Here is a 24,439-nt window from a genome sequence, read left to right as displayed (position 1 = left end):
GTGGGTTTGGGGGTGAGTCCCAGTTTCCCAGGCTTCACACGGAAAGATTTTTACATGTGACAGAACCCAGACGTGGTGGAGAAAACACTCAGCATAGCTCAACTCCACTCCCTGCGCTTTGCTCTGACATTGTAAGACATACACGTCATTGAATTTGAATAGGTTCTGTATTGGATTTTATTTCAGTTGTACAGAACAGCATGAGCTTTGTTTGTGAATTACGGTTTGCATACCGGTACTTTTTGAAACAGTTTAGCTGTTTGGAGGCCTGGTCGTTGAATCCGAGGCAAAGTTTACCAAAAATACTGGAGTAAGCTCAATCTTCTCGACATTGTGCTTAGTTCTTCTATATTAAAAAGCAGTACGTAAATGACCATGGGAGGAATGACCGCCTTTTGACTGATGGTTTTATTACAGTGGAAAGCTTTAGCCGTAGCAGTTTAAGGTCTGGGGGTTTATGTTTTAGCTCATATTACAGCGTAATGCACGTACAGTAGTACTCTCAACATTTTTACAAAGGTTCCATCATGTTGCGAAGGAATAAGACACATTTGCTTTTGTACCACATTAGCAAAACTAAAAGAAGCGTATTGTCTTGGAAGATTACTGCTAGCAAATATTTCAGAAAAGCAGGGGGGGCAGTTGCAGACCCCAACAAAGGAAGCAAGAACAGAACAGTGTTATTGGACTAATACATCGATGACAATTCTTTTGATAAAATGAATGAATTAAAAAAAAAATAGTAGAGAAGCAGTTTTTACTTGGTTTTTGAGTATGACTAATTTGTGCTGCAATACAGAGACTGCAGAAGCCACATACATAATACTGTTTTGATTTTAGGTTTCAACACATACAGATTGTGAGAACAATAACACAAAAAAGACAACATTCTTTGTCAATGTGCTCTTCGGATGTGTGTGAGCTTAAGCCAGTGATGTCGAGATACAGAAATAATGGATGAAGTATACAACAACAATTTGCAGATAAAAATAATAGAAGTTAAAGTGTATTTTACATGATAAAAAAAAGATGAAAGAGGAGGAAGTCTGTTACATCTGAGATGGTTACAAAATCCATGCTTGGTGAAGTAGCCTCTGCTGAAAAGATTGATGCAATGGGGAGTGACCTTGGCTTGGAGCAGGAGCTGGTGATGTATGTATGAGCATCTCTCTGCTAAATGGACCCAGATTTGTAGCACTAATATACATGGAAGCCCAGAACCAAACTCAGGATGGCAATAAATCAACAGCCACTTTGGGTGTCATTTCTGGTTTATATTCCACTATTGTTCTATCACTTTAATTCATGTCACTATCATCTGTTCATCTGGAACAGTTTTATATAATTTTCCAGTGGAGTTACCTGACAAATCCTATCAAATTAACAAGGTGCATTAGCAATATTGACTGACTGTGAATTCTGAAGTTGCAGGACCATACAGTGTAAATTTTTTAAGGATATTTTTAGGGGTGACATTTTTAGAGGAAGGGATGGGGAACAACCCTCGCACACAAAGAATTTGCACCTTTATTTTTAGAACTTGCCTTGACTTTTTTCAGTGAGAAAATAAGAACTTGCACCCTCAACTTTGCGTATTTTCCTTAAACTACAGAAAATTCCATTTTGAATAATTAACCATTGCAGTGAAATAACAATGCCGATTTTAAATAATCTGTCCAAAATTAAATTACAAAACAAAATGGGCTCCAGATACAGCATCAGCCTGCTCAAATTACCTAGTTCTAGCAGTCCTTGTGTTAATTGGACTCTTGATACAATGCTTAATTGAAATGTGATCTCTCTGATGTGACGTATGTTTAATGACAAAGCGCATTCTTGGATTAACAGAAGGGGGGAGGGGGCTGGTGGCGTTATTACAACTTAACCATAATGACCAGGCTTAAAATGAAGGTAACCTTGTATTAGTGGAAAGGAGTGCAGCAAGAAGCCCGCTGTGTAGGTATCTGCTCCTTGCTCTCTGTATGCTTTGATTTTAGGGTTGTATAAAATACAAACGAAGGTGGTTTGCAAATTTTGCAGCTATGACCAGACTTAAGTAATACTGAGTTACTTGTGGAGGGCTTGGGAGAGTCGTTATGTGCGTGGCATCTTACTTTTATTTTGTCGCATCTCTTAAAAGTTTTATCATTAGCCTCTTTCAGTTTTCTTGTGCTTCAGATGAGCCAAGCGTAATGTATTTGAAAGCATCATAGCCAAAAGCCTCAAGAGGGAAAAGGTTATCTCTGCTGGTTTTCCAGAGATGCAAGAGTTAAATGATCTTTAAACACTTTTTTTCCTGTATGGCTTCCTTTTGTCACTTTCTCATGAGCTTCACCAATAACTCATGACTGAAGAAATGCAATTATTTTTAAGGCTCCACACTTCTTGATGTAAAAAGCACGCTGGGAAGTTTGTTCAGTCTTGTCAACAGCTACTGAACAACGAGCTTCTGTTCATCAGCGCGGTGTAGCAGGGCTTTCTCTTCGCAATACTGCGACGCAGACCGCTATAAATTACAGCGAGCGTCCCGGGCCGGTTCCAGCACACTGTTAGCCCGCAGCCTGCCCCGGCAGCGTCCCGCTGGAAAGGCTGTTCTTGCACGGCTTCGGGGGTAACGCGTGGAGGGACGATGGAGGAATTTTCTCCTCTCGCTCGCAAAAGGTCCGCCGCAGGATTCGCGCGCGGCAGCGCGCCGTATCCAGGTCAGCCTACGCGCAGCAGGAGCGGAGCGCCAGCCATCTGGGGAAGCCCGTGTTGGGAAGCGGGGCCCGGCGCCCGTGCCAGGAGCTACACAAATCCTCAGCTTGCTTTCAAAGCAGCCTAATTAGAGCTGGCTTTAAAATGCCAGCAGTGTAAAAACGCACAGGATCGCTGGGACTGGATGTCTTTGTTTATGAGTATCTGGGTAACACAAAGAGCGTTTCTGTAACGCTGCGAAGGGGTGTTGTCCTCTCGTGTAGAGGATATAGTGTGTGTGCTGTATAGGAGATAGAACAGGGACGGTGTGTGATACTGCCTATTGCATATAACAGTGGGGATTGAAAAACTAGCAGTATCTTTTTATAAATCTTGCAGCTCATGTAGCTACTGCTACCAGTAGAGCTCTGTATGTGTTGGGAAGAATTTTTTTTCTGTGGTGTTTCTTTCTTGTTGGTATGCTTATGCAGGAGAATAAAATGCAGATTATCGATGCAGTTTGATAACCATTTGCTTTTGGTTTCAAAAGCTCCTGTGCTTTCAAGAAGCCCAAAAGGGCAATATACTTTCATCCCATTTAAGATTTATAAAGTGTGTCAAACGGCTGATATGAAATCGCTTAAACTGATCACTATTGTGGCGCTCTATTCTTTCTCATCTCAGGTATTTCTGGAGACAAGGTAGAGATAGACCCCGTTACTAATCAGAAGGCCAGCACTAAGTTTTGGATTAAGCAGAAACCCATTTCAATCGATTCTGAACTCCTCTGTGCCTGTGACCTTGCGGAAGAAAAAAGCCCAAGTGAGTAGTCCTTTTTATTTATGTTCTCTCTTCTCTGCCTCCCTGTATGTGCTAGATGTCCAAAGAATTATTGCTACCATGTCCTTTTCTTTCTATAGGTGTATTTTATTCATTATAGGATGTTTTTAATCTGACTCGATTCTGTTATAGAGAACACAACATAAACAGATACACATTTTATGAGTGTCCTTTTAATGCTGCTTACAGCTAATGGCATCATTAAGAGTGTTTCTTGCCCACTATCAGTAGCTGCTAATATTGTCATACCAAGGAAACACTGGCTTTGCCTAGCTGGTCTCTAGCACAGTAGTGAAATACATGTTTCAACATAATTCCAATTTTTTTTAACTTCTTAACATCCAGACTGGTTTTAAACAATTTCTTAGGTGCAGTTGAGGATCTCGGACACACAGTAAGTATCAGCGCGGTCTATATTTGCTTCAGCTGTGGCTGCAGGGTCACCAGAATTACGACATGCCCCTCTGAGAGTTCAGTTTCAGGAAAACAGTGACCGTGCCTATCCAGCAGTGGTAGCTAAGCTAGCTGGAGGACTGGTTGGACATCCCAGTTGAGCCAGTCATCATCAAGAGGTCAAAGTTTGCTGCGTTGAGAGCACAGCTTCAAAAGCCAAGTGCCTTTGCTTGTTGTATCAGTGGAGTAATGAGAGTCTGTGTCTGTAAAATTTGTTTTAAAAAGCACAAGATAGGCCCTTGGGGAATTGGGCAATGTCTCCCAGTGGTGCCAAAATGTAACTATCTACTATCAAAAAGTAACTGCGGTTCAAAAGCTCAGGTGGCTTTTATTACACTTGTGCTTTTGCAGGGTAGGGATGCTAAGTATTAAGTACTTATCTGCAAGGTGACAGAGAGGGAGAATTATGTGATACATATTTACAGAGGTAATGATCTGTTGAATTCTCTTGGAAGAGTAAATTTATGGCTGCCACAGATTTTATCAGCAATTATTGAACTATATCCTTCTCCCCTTCATTACCCCTTCCTACTTCCGTGTTCTTAGTCCAGTCATTGTCTTCCTTTTCTGTCTCTTCAGCAAGATTTCATGGTCCTTGAGAAGGCATGATCCCAAGGAGAGACTTCCTAATGACCAGGCAGTCCAAAACATATAACAGTTGTCTTTATAGTTCAGGGTGTGGTTTTGCACTTGTAAATATATTAACACCTCTGGGTTTGTAGCCACATTTCATTCTTAATGCAAACACCTGTGGTGGTAAAATTGTGCCCACAAAACGGGGCTGTATCTGAAAAGACAACCTTGAAACGCAAGGTTTCCAGCTCGCATTCCTGTTAACACGATAGTCTGAGACCTTCAAGCTGTCCCGAACACCTCCAGAACTGCATCCTGCAGCGGATGGGGCTCCTCAGACCCAGAGGCAGCACCTGCTGCTGTAGGCAATTACGTTTGTACCCAAAGCCTGCCAACCCAGGGGGAAATAAGGGACAGAATTTCAACCCCCAAATAGAGTCCAGCGGTGGAAGGGCAGTACCTTCACGTGGAGACTGTTGAATGAAGAATCGTGGTCACTTTGGGAAGCGTGCTGACAGGTTATGACAAAGGCAACCTTTATGATACTGAGGTTTTTTATTTACTTATTTTCACGTGGCTGTCATAAACTTCTCTTGTTAAATAAGTGTTCAGCATAGTTCCAGAAGGAGAAAATAATTCCTCCTGAAATCTGCTGACCTCTTCCCGATTCACTAAAGATGTTCCAAAAGTCATTATTTTAGGCCAGTAGAAGAGACTTTTAGTGTGACATCTCAGAATGATACATTTTGGGGAACTCTTAACAGCAGATCAGTATCTCTTGAATGTTAAATGGAAGAAAGTTATTTTAGTAGCATAAAGGAATGAAACTCACTGTATTTCACAAGTTTTGCCTGTGATTTTTATCGGCATAGTGATATATGTTTGTAGCAGTTTGCATCAAAAATTATTCCCGGATCTTCCTTGAATGAATTATTGCAAAGAAAGAGAAGTTGAGTAAAGATAAGGTCTTTGAGTTCTGCAGTATGTTTTGTTTACATGTTTTTATCTCCTGTAACACAAACATGCTCCATCTCGTCTTTCAGAAGTGTTCTGCACATGTAACAGTGCTTGTACAGTTACACCGGCTGAAAATACAGTGTATGTTTTATTAAGCTGCCTGCCTTTCCTAGACATTGGCAGTTGGGGTTATAATAAAGTTGAGTGCTGCTTTGCTAGACTGACTTCTTTTAATTCTGAGGTGAAGGATTTGCAGGAGCCTCCAAATGTGACCTTACTCTTTAGTAAGGGGAAGGGGTGTTGGGAGTGGAGTTTCATCACTGTGATCAGTATAGCTGGAGGTTTCTGCAGCAATTTTTCCGCTGAACATGGTAATTAACACAGTTTAATATTCAGTTAGCCCTTACTTTCTGCAGATTAAAGAGATTTCAGAGTTTTTACTGGTACTTTTCTGCAGAAACGTAAAAACAGAAATTGTGTTTCAGTACAGTGGAGAGCCTCATGCTTATTTTCTGTTAGTTTTCTCTGAAAAGACATGTTCATGCAGCAAAGCTGTAGTGGCACTTGTGTGAGTGTTAAAGGACTCAACAACTTCAGAGATGACGTGCTGTGAATATTTACAGATGGACTCGGAGTCATTGTGGATGGGGCTGAAGCTTTCCTGTGCTGTGAGTTCACAGAACTTATAGCTGTGTTCAGTGAAAACAGAAGATGAAAATAGAAAGCTTTGGCATCTGATTTGCCTTTAATGTGGTTATTGAAGGCAGGAATGGCTGATGATTTTTGTTTGCCCTTGTAGTAGGCCTGGGTCAGCATTTGAATGTTTATTTGTAAATTAAATCAGACTCCCTGAATTTAGACAGAGGGAAGAGGTAATGGCCCTGCCTGCTCGATCAAATGCCATTAGAACCTGAAAACACTGTGTTATAAACGGCTTGTTTAAATCAGGTTCAGTCTGATTATCACGAGAGATTCTGAATGTTTTGAATCTTGAAAGGAAGCATCCTATCATTGAGAAATAAGATTTAAGCCTTAATAAAGTAGTTGTCATTTTTATAGCTGAAAAGAGCTTTGTATCTCAATTAAGTGTACATAATATAAAGTCTTAAGGAAGCAACATAATACGTTTAATACAATTATATCCCTTTGCAATAGTGTAATTTAAAGGAAATCTGATTCTGTTAATGTCTCTTACATTACTTGGACAAAGGAGAAACTTCAGTGTCACTGACCACTGCCTTTTTACAAAGTGCACTGTGGACCAAGCGTGGCTGTGATGGATGCATCGTGGCCATCCCTTCCGAGGGCCGGGGCTACCGGGCTGCCTCGGCATCCGCACCTCGGGAGCGCTGAGCCGGCGCTGGTGCGTGGAGGGGTGAGCAGACCTCAGGGAAGGCCTTTCAGTGGCACTGAGGCTAATCAGTTGGGCAGACTTACAGTTTTCAAGATACGTGGGGTTCTTCCATTCATGTGTATTTTATGGTAGCTGCAGAAAGCGGATTTCTTTGATAATTTTCTTGAAACGCTGAAGAAACGTTCTCTGTGATCCTTTTTCTGCCTTTTTTTGTTTTAATAAAGCAGATACATCTCAGCTGCTAGGTCAAAATATCCTTAATGTTAAGGTAGTCTAAACAAAGGTGTTCTGTAGGTCACGGAGTACATTGGTAACTTCAGTTTGTAATTTAATTGCTTGCTTTGCACCCTGCAGCTTAAGATTTCCTTTAAATTCTTATTCCATTGTTGCACTGGGGCTTAACAGAGTGTTAACCTGGTAATAGGCACAGGGCCTCCCCATTATATGTCTCGCTATCGAGCGGTTCTGCATGACTAGTTAAAAAAGATGGCAAGAAGATTAATGAAAGCCGCCTAGTACAGAAGGGGGGTAGGTACCTTTGCAAGACTTCTAGCGAGGAGATATTAGAGCTGAACCAGAGCTTGGCTTTTTCTTTATCCTGCGACCTTTGAACCTGCCTTACTGTCGAGAGCTGCCAGCGGAGCCGACGTTTTGATTGATGTTGCTACACGAGTCAGTCTTTCCCATTGAATTCCACATCTGCACGAAAATAGCTTTTCTAGCAGTATTCATACTGGCTGTAAGTGATAGCCAAAGTGATGCCTGAAATGCTTTTATGTAGTTTTCATTTAAAGCTAAAGGTATTTGATGTTTTAATTCAGTATCCAGTTCCTCCAGATTATGCACGTTGGGTAATACTAATTCAATGAATTCATTATTGGGTTGTGAAAGGACTGAAAACATACAGAAAGCATTGGGAAGGCATGGATTCCTGCTGCTTGGGGAGCTTAAATAGAGATGTTGCACGTTTGCTCAGAGCCCTGCAGTGGAGCCAGAGCAGAGAGGCAACAATTATCCATGTGCTCTGCAAATGGTGCACAAAATCTTGTGTGGTAGTTCCTAATATTCATGCTCCCGCTGTGAATAATGCGGTGTTTGAAATAATAGAACAAAATTCATACTTGATAGGAGAATAATCACAGATTCTCCTCAAAAGGTAAAAAACAGGTTCAGCGGAGGAAATGGTCCCAAACTTCAGTCTTGGAGTGAAAGAAATCTCGAAGTGTGTAACAGAAACAAATGAGTCCAAATGCATGTGGACATGCTGTTTGCAGAGCAGTTAAATGCCTCAGAGGGAAGGCAGCGAAGGCGCAGATGGCGCTTGGGTTTGCTGTGTTTTCCATTTTCTGTGGCAGGCTCAGGATTGTGCCCGGGCTGGGGGGGCCAGGCTGAGCCCCGGCAAAAAGCTGGGGGTGTCGGGGAGCTCGCGAGCCGCCGTGCGGGTTCGGCAGTAGTTCGTGGGGTGTGCTGCACCAGGGAGGGGGTCTGGCAGCGGGGGGAACCGCGTCCACCTGCCTGCGCGGCTGAAGGAGCAGGCAGCGGTTTGGGGACGGCGAGAGACTCTCCTGCCTGCTGCCCCACGGACGTGGCTGCAACTTATTAAATCCATCCCTCTTGAACAGCCTTTTCATAAAAGTACTCTGGAGCACAATCAGGAGTGTGCATTGCCTCATCCTTTTAACAAATATGTTTTGTAGCCCTATTAAAAGGGGTCTTCATCTATCCTGTCAAAGCTATTCTGCTGGGGTTTTTTAGTTTAATTACACTATCCAATTAAAACTCCTTGCTGCATTTTGATTCGCTTCTCCTTGGGCTTGAGTGGATATGACATTTACAAGGCTCGCCTTTCAAGCAGACAATGGCGTGATTGATGAGGTGCAGACGCAATGAAGGAGGCGATTGCCATGTGGAAACACTGCTTAGTGCATTTTGATTTATTTATCATCTTTTTTCCCAAACAAGGTTGCTGGTGAAGAGGTTTTGGGCAACCCGGAGTTCCAGCTCAATTTTCACCATTCTTGCAAAAATCTTTATTACTATTCTGCCTTTGATGATAATTTGAAGAAGAAACAAAAGGCTTTGGGGGGAAAAAAAATCCAGATGTGTGAACAGTTACCACAATTTGACATAAAAGTGGATGTATGCAGCACTTTAATTGCAACTTTGCTTTCAGGACATCTGGAAACAAGATATCCACTAATACCAATGTTTTCTAATAAGCCTACAGTAGTATATAAAGACCTGAGTTGTAGGAAAAGCGATCCTGAAATATGCTGCTCCCTGAGAGAATGGGGCAAGCCAGCAGGACAACACTGTTATTTTTTTTCCTTAACACTCATATTATTTGTTCCCACCTAAGTAATGCCTTGGTCTGAAGGAGATCCATTACAGGTGCGTGGCGGGCAGTCTGAACTCATCGGTGGTTCCACTGATACCAGTGGGGTCAGGATTTCATCCATAACTCTGCTGTCGCTACCTCTGAAGGAGACATCACCTCTAAAATATGTACCTCTCGGATAAATATCACTTGCATAAAATGGGCTTAACCCCGCTTTTACACTCAGGACAATATTCCCATTCAGTCTGTGCTCAGTACTGTATCCCTGATCATCCAGCTGCAGCTGCGGTGCAACTCGTGACATCCCCCTAGAAGAAAACTTTTAAGTTTTCTTGTTACTAGAGGTTGTCAGGATGGGCGCTTTGATGGTAATGCAACACTTGCATTTTGGTAGGACCTTCAAGCCCTGCTCCAGGGTCACAGCATCTTTTTTGAGGTAGCACATGTGGATTTCAAACAACAGTGTCCCTCCCCAAAGCTTTCAGATTAAATATAACAGTGGTTGGTGAGCAGAGGTTACCCCATTTCATGCAGTGGTTTAAGTAAATTTGCCTTTGTATAGAAACATTGTGTGTATTTTGTTTTCATCATTCCTTGCTTTTTTACTAGTATATTTCTAATTCGTTGTAATCCTTTCTAAGTCTGTGAGAAGTTACACGGTTTGATCCTGTTGTACTCACAATTTCTGAAATGGTGAAAATCTGTGATGTCAAATGATGCCCGTAAGTGGTTTGTTCTTCAGAGAGGTCTTTCTCTAGCTATTTATTCCACTAATAACTCTTAATTGTTGACTTCTGCCTTATGGCCCTGTAATGACAAAGCAATCATCAAGGTATATTGAAAAATTAACATAAATTTGCATTTTCCAGTGTTTGTTTTCTGTTTTGTCTAATTCATGAATATTCTTTTCATCCTCCATCTAATTAGTGATTTAATTCAGTGCATGCTGTTTTAGAGAGTGGCACTGGCAAAAGAGAGGGTTTTGGTACAGTCCGAATTGGGGAATGGGAGAGGAGGCAGAAAAACTATTTCTAGTCTTGGCAGATTTGGTAAAAAAATTGTCTTTTCTTGTGCAAATTCGCATCCTTCCAAGGTTTTCCAGGCAACAAGTGTATTTTTTTAGACTCTGACAAAAAGAGTTTATTACTTAGATTAAAAAGTGAAAATTTTTTTCGCCTGTATCAAGTGAAGTATGGTGGACTGCAAAGTTTTTGTGTATTTTCCCAAGACTGTAACTTGCAGAAATCAGCACAGGATTTACCAATGACTGTATAAGCACATATTAGTCAGTAATCGGAAGCTGTAATTCAGCAGTATTTCTCACCTGCTGCACGTAAACACAGAAACACTGAGAAGTCGGGGGGATGAAGCACAGGGTGGAGGTTGCACGAGTACAGTTTCACCAAACTTGCGGAAGACAGAGAGGAGAAACGTGAGCAGCAGATTTACATCTGGCTGTGCTACTGGGTTTGGAGGAATTATTGGTTATGCCGTAAGTAGCCTCTTCCTTCGCTTTTTTGGCAGTATAGTAATGTTAAATATTAGGAGATATGCCAAACAGTTGAATTTAAGACATTGTGCTGAAAGAGTAAATGAGCTCTCCTCGGTGAATTTCCAGTGAATTAGCATCTTGCCCTTCTGCCTGAGTCTGCTGTAGGCTTTTCTCCAGGTATAACCACACAGGAGCCTATTAGTGTTCCAGGGTTAGAAAAGATTTATCAGCATTCAGAGCTGAGGCCAAAGGGCACCGACGGTAGGATGTCGTTTTCCTGCTGTCGCAGCGAGGTTAGCCTCAGCGCCGGCTGGGGAGGCACGGCGGGAGCGCGGCTGGCACGGGGCAGCGGCACGAAACCTGCTCAGGTTTGCTGAGCTCGCCTTGTGGGTTGTACCTACATCAGGACAAAAGCCTGTGATAACAGATGAGTTTCTGTCATTTCATTTGCCTTCCATAAACGTTTTAACAGATAAACATAGTTGGGAATAACATGTATTTTCCGTTGCACAGCTGATTAATTCTGATTGCAAAATATTGAGATTTCCCCCTGTTCACTTCACCCTTGCCATCCACTGCAGTGGCTGACATTAAATACACTTCTGCGTGGTCTCGGTGCAGGGCAGTGACAGACAGCGCTGACATTTGCCGGAGTTGAACACTTGTGTTTCAGACCCGCAAGCTAAAGGACACCAAACCATTGTTCGTGTAGGAGTCATGGTAATGAAGCCATTTGTGCAGTATCTGCATTTGTTTTAATTCTGCCATCATGTGTGGTAGAAGCCACTTGAGCTGCTGCTGTTTGTTACCTGATATTCTTATATGGAAATATAAAACCAGGGAAGTTCCTATTGATCTCTGAATCGTCAAGGGTGTTGGTCTATTGGAAAGAGGTACATCACATATTTAAGCACTCTTGGAAATGGAAATCAATCTCACAATTCATAAATTCCATCTGGCTAGAATAGTAGCAGAGCAAAGTGCCAGTTATGATTTCAGTGAACTAATATTTCATGCTGTAAATAGTATAATGTGGACACGGAGCACATAAACATAATGCTGTAATGGGGCTTTCTAAAGAAAAGTCGTCTTAGCTTCTTTCCACTTAATCGCCCGTCAGGACATAGGACTGGGTTACGCGGCCTGCACGGCCGGTCACGCACAACCGCAGCAGGCGCCGCGCGTTCGGGCTTTGCGTCGGATTCAGCGGCAGCGCCGCGTCCCCTGCGACTCCCAGAGCCCGTGCGGGAGTGCGGGTCCGCGGCTCAGCCAGCGCCTCGCTGGAAAGGCAGGGACTGGAGCAGCCTCCGCACCAGCGGGACCGGGAGCGCCTGGCTGCGGCAGCCGGGCTGCCGGAGGGGGTGCGTGGTGCTGGCGCGGCACGGGGCGGCCCTGGGCGAGCTCTGCCTCCTGCTGCATGGCACGTCGGGGTTGTTACTGGCATCTGTTGCTCTAACTGTCATCGAAAGAGCTGACTCCTCGCAATCCTAAAATAAGCGCTCGAAATAAAGGTCTGCGTCCTGCTTCTGTCAGCTGTACAAATACTTCTGCCGGAAAGGAGGAGTAGATCGCCGGTTTAAAAGAAAGATAGAGGTACTGGGGAAGGTTTCCTCGTCAGGCATGATGGAGGCTGTGATCTCGCTTGATTTGCATATTTTAATATTTCATTCTGTGGTTCTGTGCCCTACCTCTGCGGGGCGATGCGCAGCAGGGCAGCAGAGCTCGAGAGGAGCACGCCGGCGGCACTCCGGGTCTTTCTGCTCCCTGCATCCCACGCGGGCTGTGCCGCTGCTACCGGCGCGGCCGCGGTGCCGCACAGCCAGCCCGCTCTCCGCCAGGTGAGCGATGAACGCGCCCAGAGGTTTAGTGCCCGCACCGTTGGCTTCACGGAGCGGGTCGATGTTCGCCTTGGGGGCGGCGGGTGACGCAGCCCCGGCCGAGCTGGGTGCCGGCGCCGTGGCCGGGGTGCCGTGCGTGGCCCTGCCTGCGCTGCGCCCGGACTGAGAGCGAGCCGGCAGAGAACCCGCCTGGAAAGAAGGAGCCGTTCCGCTGGAAGTGAGGGGCTCGGCTTCTGGCGCTTTCCAAGCCCGCCCAGCCTTTCCCACCGGCTGAGCCATGCGGGGGCAGGAGCCTCCGGAGCAGCCGGTGAGGGGAGGGCAGCGTGGGGAGAGCGGGCTTCTCGGGTGGAAGAAAACGTGGAAGGAAACATCTAAACCGGGTGAAAGGAGTCTTGATCTGTGCCAAGAACCACCCCACGAACTTCCAAGACCCAAAACAAAGAACCTCGTTGGAATCCTTCAGACCGTGTTTTGTGCCATTTTAATTTTCATTTTTGGTAATCTGGTTCTGTCACTGCGTGTAATATTAAATGCCCAAGGAAAACTGTGGTAGCTGATGGGGCGCGGTGCTGTAGCATGTCCCCAGGAATGGGGCAGGGGCACTTTTGGAATTGTAAAGACACTGAATTCAGTCCCAAGCAGACCCAGGCATGCATGCATTAACATACTGATGAGCTCGCTGCTAGGAATTCCCGCATTTTTAGTACCACGGAGGCATCATTTTTCAAATGATTTAAAGGGGGGGGGGTATTATTATTAGCCAATTTTTCAATATAGAATTTATATTCCAGATTAGTGCATCATAATGGTGTTTAATTAACATGCCACAATAAAATACTCACGTCTCAAATTTTCTGGCCGAGCATATATCAGTCACTTTTTGGAAATCTGGAGAATTAGATAATGTAAATAAGATTTCAAATTAGCTTTCCTCCAGGAAAGACCTGAATTTACAGTAATGTGGCTTTTACTCTATGGATTACTAACTTTGACCTTTGAACTGAATAAATTATGAGAAAACTGATGGAAAAGTACAATGTATAGAATATGCTTAATTTTAATTTTGAAGCCATGAACATCCATACAAGTGAAGGATATTTTGCCTTCCCACATGTTCTGCATATAGACCTTTATGTTAAAGCCGTCCCGCCTATCCCGCCTGCCGTACTTTTAAAGGTCAGGAGTTCCCATGCTGTTCTCTGAAGGCAGCCGTGGAGGCTGGCCAGGCTGTCAGCACCTCGTGTCCATTTAATCACTTAAAACCTCCATTTGGGACTGAGCTGCGGTGAAGCCCGCCAGCAAAGTGCTATGTAGATAGAAATTACAGTTATACTTCAATTTTGATTGTCCTCCTTGTAGGAAGGGAGATTCCTGGTTTTGAGTATCTGTTCCATAGCATAATTGCTGCATCCTTTTGTATTTTACAGCGGTGATGTTCCCCTTTGCTGTAAGCAACTGGGTAGGTTTGGGTGATGTTTTGGGGAGAGGTTGTTGGAGTGATGATTCTGGGGTTAATTGGCCTTTTATTTTAAATATAACACTTATCTTCTGCATGTGATGATTATACAGTGAATAGTTACATAAAGTAGTCCTAATGTGGTAGTTTAACTGAAATATAGTCTTGGGCTGAATGGGAGCTAACTAGCCATTTGATAGATTTTTGCATTTCCTGCAGTGGGGATGTGATGGGAAAACGAACTTTATTGAATAGAGTTCAGCTGCTCCTGTAAGCCACCACTTGCCTTAAATTGAAATGACATGAGAAGCCTGTCAGCGTTTCATTACTTCCTTCTGTTGTGCTGATGGTATGCTAAGATCACCATCTGTGTTTTTCTTCTGTCAGGCACACAAGCTCTGCCGAAACTTTACAGGAATATTCTGAACAGTTTTTTTCTTATCTTTACAGGTCATGCAATATTTAAACTTACATATCTAAGCAATCATGACTACAAACACCTTTACTTTGAATCAGATGCTGCTACTGTCAATGAAATTGTACTGAAGGTGAGTATTAAATTTTAACGTGACCCAAAATCCTGGGTGTTTTACCGCTTGTTAGACATGAAAGTATTCAAGAGGCTCTGGAAATACATGAACGGTGCAGTGCCTGAGGACCACTAAGGTGCATTTAACTTACCAGGCTAGTTGCCTGGTGCCTATTATTTTATTCACTTTTCACACAGCCATACAGCAGGCTGTCTGTTCGTGTGTAAGATTTCCTTTTATTCTAGTTTCTGGTTAATAGAGACATCGGTTTTCTGTGGAATTTCACAGGAAACTACCAAATTTCGTTGTGTCCAGATAGTTTCCCCCTCCGGACACGTGAGATGGTCTGCAAGCCCCATGTCATGGCGGAGGTGCAGGTGCTGTGCGGGGTTGGGCCCCCTGCCCCGGACCTGCGGCCGGCGAAGCACCGCGGTGCCGCTGGCACTGCCGTGTAGCTGCCGGCACGGGGCCCAGCCTTGGAGACCCGGGCAGGGCACCCGGCGTGGCTAAGCCCCCAGCCAGGACGGCGAGGAGCTGGGGGAGCAGCCGCCCCGGTCTGCGAGGGGCTCGGCAGCGGGGCGGGCGGCTGAGCAACGGTCCCGGCACCGCAGGGGCTTCAGGAGCCGCAATTAATGTTGTTCAGAGATTGCGGAAGGGCTCCGGTAAAACCGCGCGCTGACACGATCTTCAAGGCCACAGGTTGACGCCGGGTTCGCGGCTCCAGCGCTGGCCCGGGCAGAGGCGGCGACATTGCCAGGACAGCGCTTCTCTCCTGCTTTTTGCACATCTTTTCCAAGCGCGGGTATTTGTACGAAGCAAACAGGTTCTTTTTCTCACCGTGATACTTTATCAGAATTGTTTGCTTTTCTTGTGGCTCAGTACATACGTGTATTGGCTTGCTTTCTGAAACAAATTTTTGTATCGCTCTTGGAAGATTAAACTTAATTTTCCACAAGCTAATATTTTACAGCAATTCAAATTTTAAAAAGCAGTAATTTTGGCAAGCCATCTGTTATGTTTGCCTTTATTTTCTGTGTGGAGTTTAGGGGATTGCTAAATAACTGACATACAATGAAATAATTTTTATTAATAACATAGAAGGTGAATGTATTTGGGGGGTTTACTACTTACTTTGTGAACTGTTAGGCTGATTCTTTTGTTCCTACTTTATCTTAAATAAGCTATTGTAATCCAGAACACTTGACACATCTGAGACTGGTCATAAAAGGCGGCTAAAAAAAGGTTTGGTATGAATAACATGAATATTCAAGAGAAAAATATTATTGAACAGTACTTTTTTTCTGAAGTTGCAGATTGTTTATATAGAACATTTTCTGGTTTCATGCATAAGTTACCAGTTTGTTTTCAATTCCATCAGCATTAAGAGATGCAGAGAAATCAGACTTTTCAAATTAGGCTTTTTACATGATCAAGTGAGAAAGACCGAGGCTTTATTGACCATGAAAATTCCCTATATTTTTATGCCTTAAGCTGTAATATGCAATGAAAGTGAAACACTCTACAGTGCATAAAATTGTGCAAGTTTTAAGCCACAGCATATTAACCAGCTAATGGCAGACCAAAGGGCATTTTTATCTTTTTGATTCTTGCATTAACCTTCCATTAAAATTATCTATGTGATTATCACAAAGCACTGGAGATAATAAATTTAGGGAATAGCAGGCTTGTTAAATATCATTTAAAAATGCTTTCATCAAGTAAAATGTGCCAAAACACAGGGAAACTATGAGATTAGCTGAGTATGCAAACATCGTAATGAAAGAATTATTTTTATTGAAGCTGATAAAGTCTTTTATTGAAAATTACTATATTAGACCAGCACTCTGGGTCTTCACGACTTGCTGCGCTCACGCAGAGGTTTGGGTGACAAGGGGGGACGAGGGGAGAGGGATGCGGAGAGCCCGTGGCCGCCCTGCACCGAGCCGAGGGCTGCGGGAGGAAGAGCTGGAGAACGGCCCCGCACAGAGCAGGGCTCTCGGGGCTCCGGGTTCCCTCTGCCATCGTTTTGTTGATGGCCCGCTGGGACCGGTTTCACTAAAGACTCATTGAGTTGGGTGCTGTGAGGGTCCCTGCCCTCCCCGGGCTGTCCCGCTGAAGCACCAACGAAGTTAAATACTGTTTCATGTCTTGCAGGTTAACTATATTCTAGAGTCACGAGCAAGCACAGCCAGAGCAGATTATTTTGCTCAGAAACAAAGAAAACTGAGCAGGAGAACAAGCTTTAGCTTCCAGAAGGAGAAGAAGTCAGGACAGCAGTAATGCCTAGCCTCGAGGAGAGCCTGTCTGCCGAATTCGGAGGAGGAGACGCTCCCCACCGCCCGAGACAGGTGGGAGCCAGGACTGCGGTGCTCCTGCTGCCAACAGGCAGGAGCAGCCGGGGAAGAAATCTGAATTATCCCGTCTCTCACGGTTGGAAGATTATCCCTCGTTGGTGATGGGAAGTCTCCCCTGTGACAAATATAAAGAGCCATATCAGCCGGAAAGAAGACTGTTACGCTTCAGGTTCCTTTGATTAGAAATAAGAGAATGACGTAGACTGGCATCATTTAATTACTGTATTATGTACAATCACAAGAAGAGATGTGATTACATATTATTTCACAGCCTGGTTAAAATAAATTATATACATCTGTAATACACCCACATACACACAGGTATTGCTTGTGACATGATCAAATTTCTAAAAACAAAATGTAGGACAAATGTATCCATTTTTACTATTAATAAACAGATGTAAGCTTTTTCAAGGTCCATATGATGCACAGTTCTTTTGGGGGGAGGCTGTAGTCCCAGATGGTTTCACTTCTGTTGCTGAAGTGCAGGAGGCAACCGTGAGCCAGGGAACAGCAGCCATTGCAGGGGAGCCGATTTGTGAAGAAACGTTGAGACAGTCAAGTCTGTTGTGGTTTGGTTTGTTCAAAAATATTTTTATTTAACTGTGCTTTTCAGCTTTGCATACGTTTTATTGGAAGTTACTTGCTGTAGTCAGCACGGTGTTTTGAAAACCAAGGCAGCGTCTCTGCCATTGAAAGGAGAGCATCCTCCTGCCTGCGCGAGCTGCCCACGTCCACCCATGGATCCACGGCTGCTGCTGCACTGGGGTCTGCTCTTCCTCTCTGAGACAGCCTGCACCTGAGGACTGAGAAATGCCTTCACCTTTTCTTAATATTATTCTTTAAAAATAAAAATTAAGACCGACTTTGTACTGGGATTTGTAACTATTTTGGCCTTGTCCATCCTTAATAATACATCAGGGAACATGTGAATGGGATTACTGGGAACCAGGGCTGCATTTCTGGTTCAGCTCACCAGAGGTGTCTTTCATAAATCCCTGCAGGTCGTTGAAGCTGGAGCTCTCTGCACTGCTGCTGTGGATTTTGTATCAAGCAAATGCCCCCAGTTCGAGAGGCGTTTAGCCACAGCCGGGGCTGCAGGGCAGGCTGCGGTGCTGCGGGTCCCGCGGGCAGACCGGGCTCCCTCCTGCCGCCCAGCCTCGCCTGCCGCAGCGTGACCTCTTACAGTGTCCTACCTTGCTTTTGTACAGAGGAAAGTTTCTGAGCCTTAACACATAGTTTAGGAATAAACACTAAGGCAGAGAGGTCTATTTGTCACTTACCTGTTGCGTTTAAGTTCTTGGTTTTTAAAGGTTTAGCCCTCCCGGAGCCGGTGTCGGTGCTGCCTCAGGAGGGGAGCCCTGCCCGCACCGCGGAGGCCAGTCTTCGCTGTACAGTCTTCCATGGTATCTGCAAAACAAGAGAAACAATATTTTATAGTATGATATTTTTTAATATTTTATATGTGCAAATGCAGCACAGATGCAATGGGGAAAGGCCCTTCAAATAATGCAATGTAAATGACTCCTTTAACCACTTTGTGAACTATTTAACATTAAAGTTGTTATGTGAATGTTCTTTTGCCACCTAGTTTCAATTCTTTTTAACTGAACTAAAAAATTGCCTACGTTGGTATCGGAAACTACAGAAGTCTCCTACTTGCTTCCATGGCCGTAATGCTGTTGCCACCCACTTACATTTCTTTATTATAAGTAGGTATTCAAGCAGTATTTTGCTTTCAGTAAAGCTTAAAGATTCACATAATAAAAAAAAAATCTCTGCTGTCTGAACTGTGGTAACGTTTGTGGGTGCATAGTCACTTCCCCAGGCCACGTGCATTTACACCATCTCGTAAATCACCTTCCACTTGCTTTATTTTTAGTGCAGTCTTCCCACGGAGCTGGGACACGCAGCGCATCCCTGGGGAGGACGGGCAGGGCGGCAGGGACGGGACGCGGCTGCTGGAGGACACTTGGAGGGCTTGGTGGGGAGCAGGCGCAGTGTGGAGCCCAGAGTGAGTTTATTTGCTCCAAAAGAGCTGTTCACAGTTAAGAAGGGAATTTACTTCCACAAATCAGATCCAGTCGAATATGCGGTGTGGAGGAAACCTTCCTTAAATTCTGGAAACATCAAGCTTTTCAAGAGATGAACAGCCTCTCCCTCAGAACAGACATTTCTCCTCTTTAGTGTTTGCTGAAAGAGTTAAATCAGAGCTCATGGTTGCAATCTGTGTGCAGCTGAACACAAATCCATCACGGGCTGGTCTTTCCCTGGTAGTTGTAGATTTAATTGATTCAGATGGGCATTCAACTGGGTCAGAAAAGCAAGCTGTTCCTTCCATGCCTTGTTACTGGGCTTCAGCAGAAGAGGGTGGCTGCCGGCTCGCGTAACGAGGATGAGTTCTTGGTGACGTGCATCGGTAGCTGTTGGAGGCATCAGAGGTTTTCTGAATTTTCTCTTTCTTCCGCTGTCGGAGGCGGACCTGGCTTGCACGTGCACCTGAAGTTTTATGGTCGATTGCACCTCATGGAGCAGAGCGTATGCCTGTAAAAAGTCACGGGCACAGACCCAGTGAGAGTCAGGGAGCGCAGGCACAGAGTGAGCGCAGCCAGAGCTGTTTCCCCTCTCAGTACCGGCAGCCCCGCGGGACTCGTACCTGTGGGCTGGTCTCAGCCCAGGCGCCTGCAGCAGCCGGTGCTGCTCACAGCTGGCCTCTCGCTGCCCATCCTGCCTGGCCTTGCACAAAAAATGCTGCTCGGAGAGTCCTAAATCCACCGGGAGAGACGGGTGACCTTTGCGGTGAGACCCTGAGGTCACTTGTGCTCTGAGGGCGATTGAGCATTTGTCTGGGAGGTTTGTGAAAGAGCAAAACAGCTGATGAGGGGCTTTGCCCGGTCGGTCAGGTGGGGATGGCCAAAGCTGCTGCAGCTGCAGCGAGTGCTGCCCACACTTGATGAGCCCTCACGGCCTCCTTCGTTTTGTCAGAGTATTGAGAAATGAAAGAGTAACCTTTTAGCAGAGGACACCCAGGGCGCTCAGGCGTGTGCTGGCACCTGAGGTGGGAGCACTGGGGCGCCTGGCCTGACCCGAGCTCTCCCAGGGCTCTGCAGGGGTTTGCCGTGAACTCCCGCAGGAGCAGTTCGAGCCAGAGGCTCCTTTGGGTTTAGGCTGGCGGGAGCCTCGTGCATCCCCGGGGGGGTTTTGCAGCTGCCCCTCAGGCAACGGTGTCAGGGCTGGGACCCGGCCGGGAGCATGGGCTGCACCCACCCTGCACTGGGACAAATAGCCGAAAACCATCGTACAGCCCTGGGTGCAGCCCTGAGATTAATGGGGGGAGTTATTTATGGAGACATGTTTGTAATGGGCCCATGAATTTCATGGAAATGCGCTGCTGTGGCGGCGTGTGGTATTGGGTGCTGCTGCTGCTAAAATTAATGCCCCTTAAATCACATCCCAGCGCAGACTCCCCGGTGCGACGCTGGGACAAGGACGGAGACGAGGACAGAGAAGCGTGAGCACAACGGGCACAAAGGCCGGGAAGGGCCAGCGGGAGGGTGCCCCGCGTCCCGGCCGGGTGCTGCTCCCCGGCACCGCCGGCCCGGGCCCACGGCGAGCAGCTGAGGCATGGGGAGGGCTGGCCCTGTGCACAGCCCCGCGCTGCCACTGCTGCGGCACGAAGGGTTAAGCACTGTCATGTTTTATTCTCCCCACACACCTCTGCTTAAATGCAAAAAAAGAAAAAAAAATCTCAACAGGGTGTTGTTCGCTCTAAAAACCCTAAGCATGATTTGTGAACTCTCACAGCCTTGGTAATCTCATCAGAGTAATGGGATTATATTTCAAATCACCATGGCCTGTTCATTACACATTTAAACTCCTCTGACAGAGGAAAAGTTAAATAAAATGTGTGCGTCAGCCCTGGTTGACTTTCCCAGTTCTCTTTCTTGATTAGACAAACAGATGCTGAGCTCCAAAATGAAAAAATAATGTGCTCATTTATTCATTTTTCTGACAAGTCACAATAGATTTTTAACTACAAATGAGCCCCCTCCCCAGGTGGGGAGCGTGGGGGCAGCACGCACCGCGCCGTAATGGGCTCCGAGCCGGCGGCTGGGGCTAAACTGGGGCACAAGTGGTCATTTCCGCGCCGCGAGCGCAGGGACGGTGCCGCGATTCCCCCGCCGCCGCCGCTGCCGCCGCCTGATGAATTTCTCCGAGGAGCTGACGAACGGCACTTGCATTCCTGCCGCGAGCGCAGCCGCCGCCGGCAGCAGCGCGGCCCTGGCCGAGGCAGCTCTCCACAAAAAGCCCCAACCGTGGGCACCCGTCGAGGTCTCTGGCACCTCCCGCTCGGCTCTGCTGAAATGCACCTGAGCGGCGGTGCCGGGGCTCCACGGCTGTGGAGACTGCCATGGCGTGGCCACGCTGAGCACCCCCTGCACGGGCACGGTACCTGCTCCGGGCGCTGGAGCTCCCGTCCATCTCGCTCTACATCCTTGCTCTCAAACAGACTTTTTGCACGAGCGTCAGGCGTGCGATGGGGGGAAGCGGCTGAGCTCGGCCCAAGCGCAGCGGATCTCAGCAGCCCCTGAGTCCTGCGTGGGACTTTTTGCCACCGGAGTTCAGACCTTTCCCAGGAACTGCTAACGAAGGAGCACATGTACTGCGGGGAGGCGTCGGGGCTGCCGGCGGGCTGGGCTGCGCTCCCCGCTGAAGAGGAGGGTTCCACATCGGGGAGCGCTGGGGCTCTATCAGGGAGCTGAAATGCCAGATAATTAGAAATACACCAGCAAACACCATTATTGTCAGGAGAATGCAATTGCATACAGTAATGAAGCAATTATTAATGAGCAACTGCAAGGCTGTCATTAATTTAAGCTTTTCAGGATCACAGACTAAGGCAAGTTAAATGTTAAAACGGAGCCGGGGCTGGGCTGAGCAGGGCTTTCCGCTGCTGCGGGGTGGGCAGCGTGGGGCCGTTTCGCTGCACCCCCTCTCTGGGTGAGACACCCCACGTGCCCGCGGTGCCCTTCCCAGGCTCGTGCCCTCCTCGCCTCGATCTCCCTGCCCTGCAACCGCAGGAGCACAAGGAATTCCAGGAATTCCTTCATCCCAGCATCGGCCCCTTCGGGCAGGCTGGGCAATGGCTCTGCAGGGGATGGGGACGGGGATGGGGACAGGGTTTGGCGTGCCGGCCCGTCCTGCAGCAGCACAGGCAAGATGCCGGTGGCTCCGCAGCACAAGTGCCGGGTGTGTTCGGGGACGGTGCAGCCCGGATCCGCTCCCGCACCAGCGCGCAGCCCCACGCTGCAATCTGTCACGGCGGCTGGGGCTCGCCGGCTCTGCAATATGTACCTCATGTCTGGGCTGTCATCGGACATAATTCCTCCCTGCTGGCATATTGCTGATTTGTGCATAAGTGATGCATGCAATCCACCTGAGCTAGGAGTCAGGGGTTTCTTGATCTGGGGCTGTCAGGGCAGAGTGTTTTAGTGCCTCCTGCGATTAGCTGGAATTGACAGGCCCTGAGAGCGGGGAATTGCACAACAGGGGAATTAACAGCCAGGGACTGAAGTGGAGTGTGGCACTCGTTTAATCTGCAATTTATCAGTTTACGTGGCTTCTTGTCGCAGGCGGAAGATTACACTCCAAAAAAGAAGGCTCCCTTTTTTTTTTAATTTCACCTGACAGGGAGAGGGAAGAGCAATATTCAGAGGCTGACACGGTTGCTGGCTCCCACCGGGTTACCGGACCGTGCCGTGCTGGGATGAGCCAACCGCAGCCTCTTCACGGGTGCCGGCATGGCGGCAAGTGCTGCACCGACAGCCCCAGCACAGGGGCACGGCTGCGGGGCAGGCAGCCCCCAGGGCCCCCATCCCCAGCTTCAGCTGCTGAGCTTCACCCCAGAAGGCGGCAAGAGCCACCACGGCCGCGCTGCCCTGCAGCCCCCCGAGCATCACGGCCAGCCCCCGCCAGGGTGATTGTGCAAGGGCTGAGCAGCCCCTTCCCGACCACCCTGCCGGCAGCCCCGCTCCTGTTCCAGCACATGCCCTCCCCTCTCCCTGTCCCCATCCCCATCACACCGACGCTCCTGTGCGCCGACCGCACCGCCGGGTCCCCGGCCACTTCCATGGCAGCTCCATAGCAGTGGTGCCGCAGAGGGAGCTGGCATGACAAGGGCAGCGGCAGAGCCGCTCTGAGCTCAGCAGATTCCCCATCTGCAAGTCCTGGGGCAGCGGCAGCCGGCTCCGCGCCGATCGACTGCCGGGCCATTAGTCTGGCTGTGCCGGAGCGGTTCTTGGCAGCGCAGCTTCCAGCAGCGCTTCCCGACTGCTGCATCCCCGCCAAGGCCGAGCCCAATGCCCCTTGCGCTCCGCCAGCTGCGCGGCTGCGCCCGCGGGATGTCACCGCGGGATGGGCAGCCCTGGCGCGGGACGTGGCGGGGACGGTGTCTACGGGTTGGACCCCTCCAACAGGTGAGCAGAGGTCCTGTGTGGGCAGGGGTGGACTGCAGGTGTCCCTGCCCAAGATGCCAACATCAGCCCTGATGATGGCTCCCTGGACCACGCGGGGATGCCCGGGGCCTCCGCGCCCTTGAGTACATGCACACGCTTGACTTCGGCTCCAAGGAGGGTCCGTAGAGCCGCAGACCCCGTCTCAGTGCTGCCGCGGTGCTGGCGGTGTGTGCGGCAGCCACGGTGGTGCCTCCTCCTGGCCCCCACCATACCACGCGCTCCAATTTTGATAATATCATTAGAGGCTGATAATGGTTTCCAGGAACACTGTAGCCTTTCTGCGAGGTGACAGCCTGTAAAGGCAGCATGACAGATAATGTATTCTACAAGGGTACAATAATGTGACTCCGAGCACATTAAACTCCTTTAATGTGGGTGACATACACCTTCCTCTTAACATACATTATCATCCTGGGGGCACACGCAGCATGCAGCAACACAGAGCCGGAACCCCAGTGCCCACGGACCCTCGTCCTGCCCTGCTTCTCGGTGCTCCTGGAGCTGGCGCTGGTGCCGGTGCTGGTGCCGATGCCGGTGCTGGTGCCGATGCCGGTGCTGGCGCCAGTGCCCCACAGCCCCCTCCATGCAAACGGAGGCTCCTGCGTCAGCCGCGCTCTTCCTTCCCCCGGTGCGAGGAGGTTAAACTGTGCGATGCAAATGCTCTCGCTGCGTGTAGGCGATCTCCTTGGCCTTCCTTGGCGGCCTGCTCTGATACTGCAAACCTTTATCCAACCTTATGGTATCAAAGATTATTTATAATGAATTAAATACGTTTTTAGCAGCTTCTTTCCACACTTACTGCCACACTTTCACTGCCACTTCAACTTAATTAGGGAGGCCTTGCTAAAGAGATGGGAATAAATGCATCTATAGAAATATATCTATGTATAAATGAAGAAAGCAGCCACCACAGGTCAAACCAGTACTTTCAATTTATTGCCCTGGTACATTCATTTGTAAATAGCTTTGCCTTGCTGGTTTCTAAGTGCAAGGCTAATGTTGGAGTGCTTAAATTAATAGTGACGCACACCTTTCATTATTGCTATTAAATTAGGTGCTGGGC

At 47.4% G+C, this 24,439-nt stretch overlaps 1 protein-coding gene across 4 annotated transcripts in view; it reads left to right on the top strand.

The window, feature by feature from the left end:
- Positions 1-18,401, top strand: part of MAPKAP1 (MAPK associated protein 1) — a 109,681-nt gene extending 91,280 nt beyond the window's left edge. For all 4 annotated transcript variants that reach the window (XM_049831616.1, XM_049831615.1, XM_049831618.1 and 1 more), the window contains 3 exons: positions 3,361-3,498; positions 14,428-14,525; positions 16,662-18,401. In XM_049831616.1, coding sequence (XP_049687573.1) covers positions 3,361-3,498; positions 14,428-14,525; positions 16,662-16,787 — 362 coding nt within the window. In that variant the 3' untranslated portion in view covers positions 16,788-18,401. The remainder of the gene's footprint in view (positions 1-3,360; positions 3,499-14,427; positions 14,526-16,661) is intronic.
- Positions 18,402-24,439: the final 6,038 nt, after the last annotated feature.

The sequence above is a fragment of the Accipiter gentilis genome, chromosome 29, assembly GCF_929443795.1.
Source record: "Accipiter gentilis chromosome 29, bAccGen1.1, whole genome shotgun sequence".
NCBI classification, from domain to species: domain Eukaryota; kingdom Metazoa; phylum Chordata; class Aves; order Accipitriformes; family Accipitridae; genus Astur; species Astur gentilis.
Note: the sequence above shows the minus strand (reverse complement) of the source record. Positions and strands in the feature narration are given on the sequence as shown.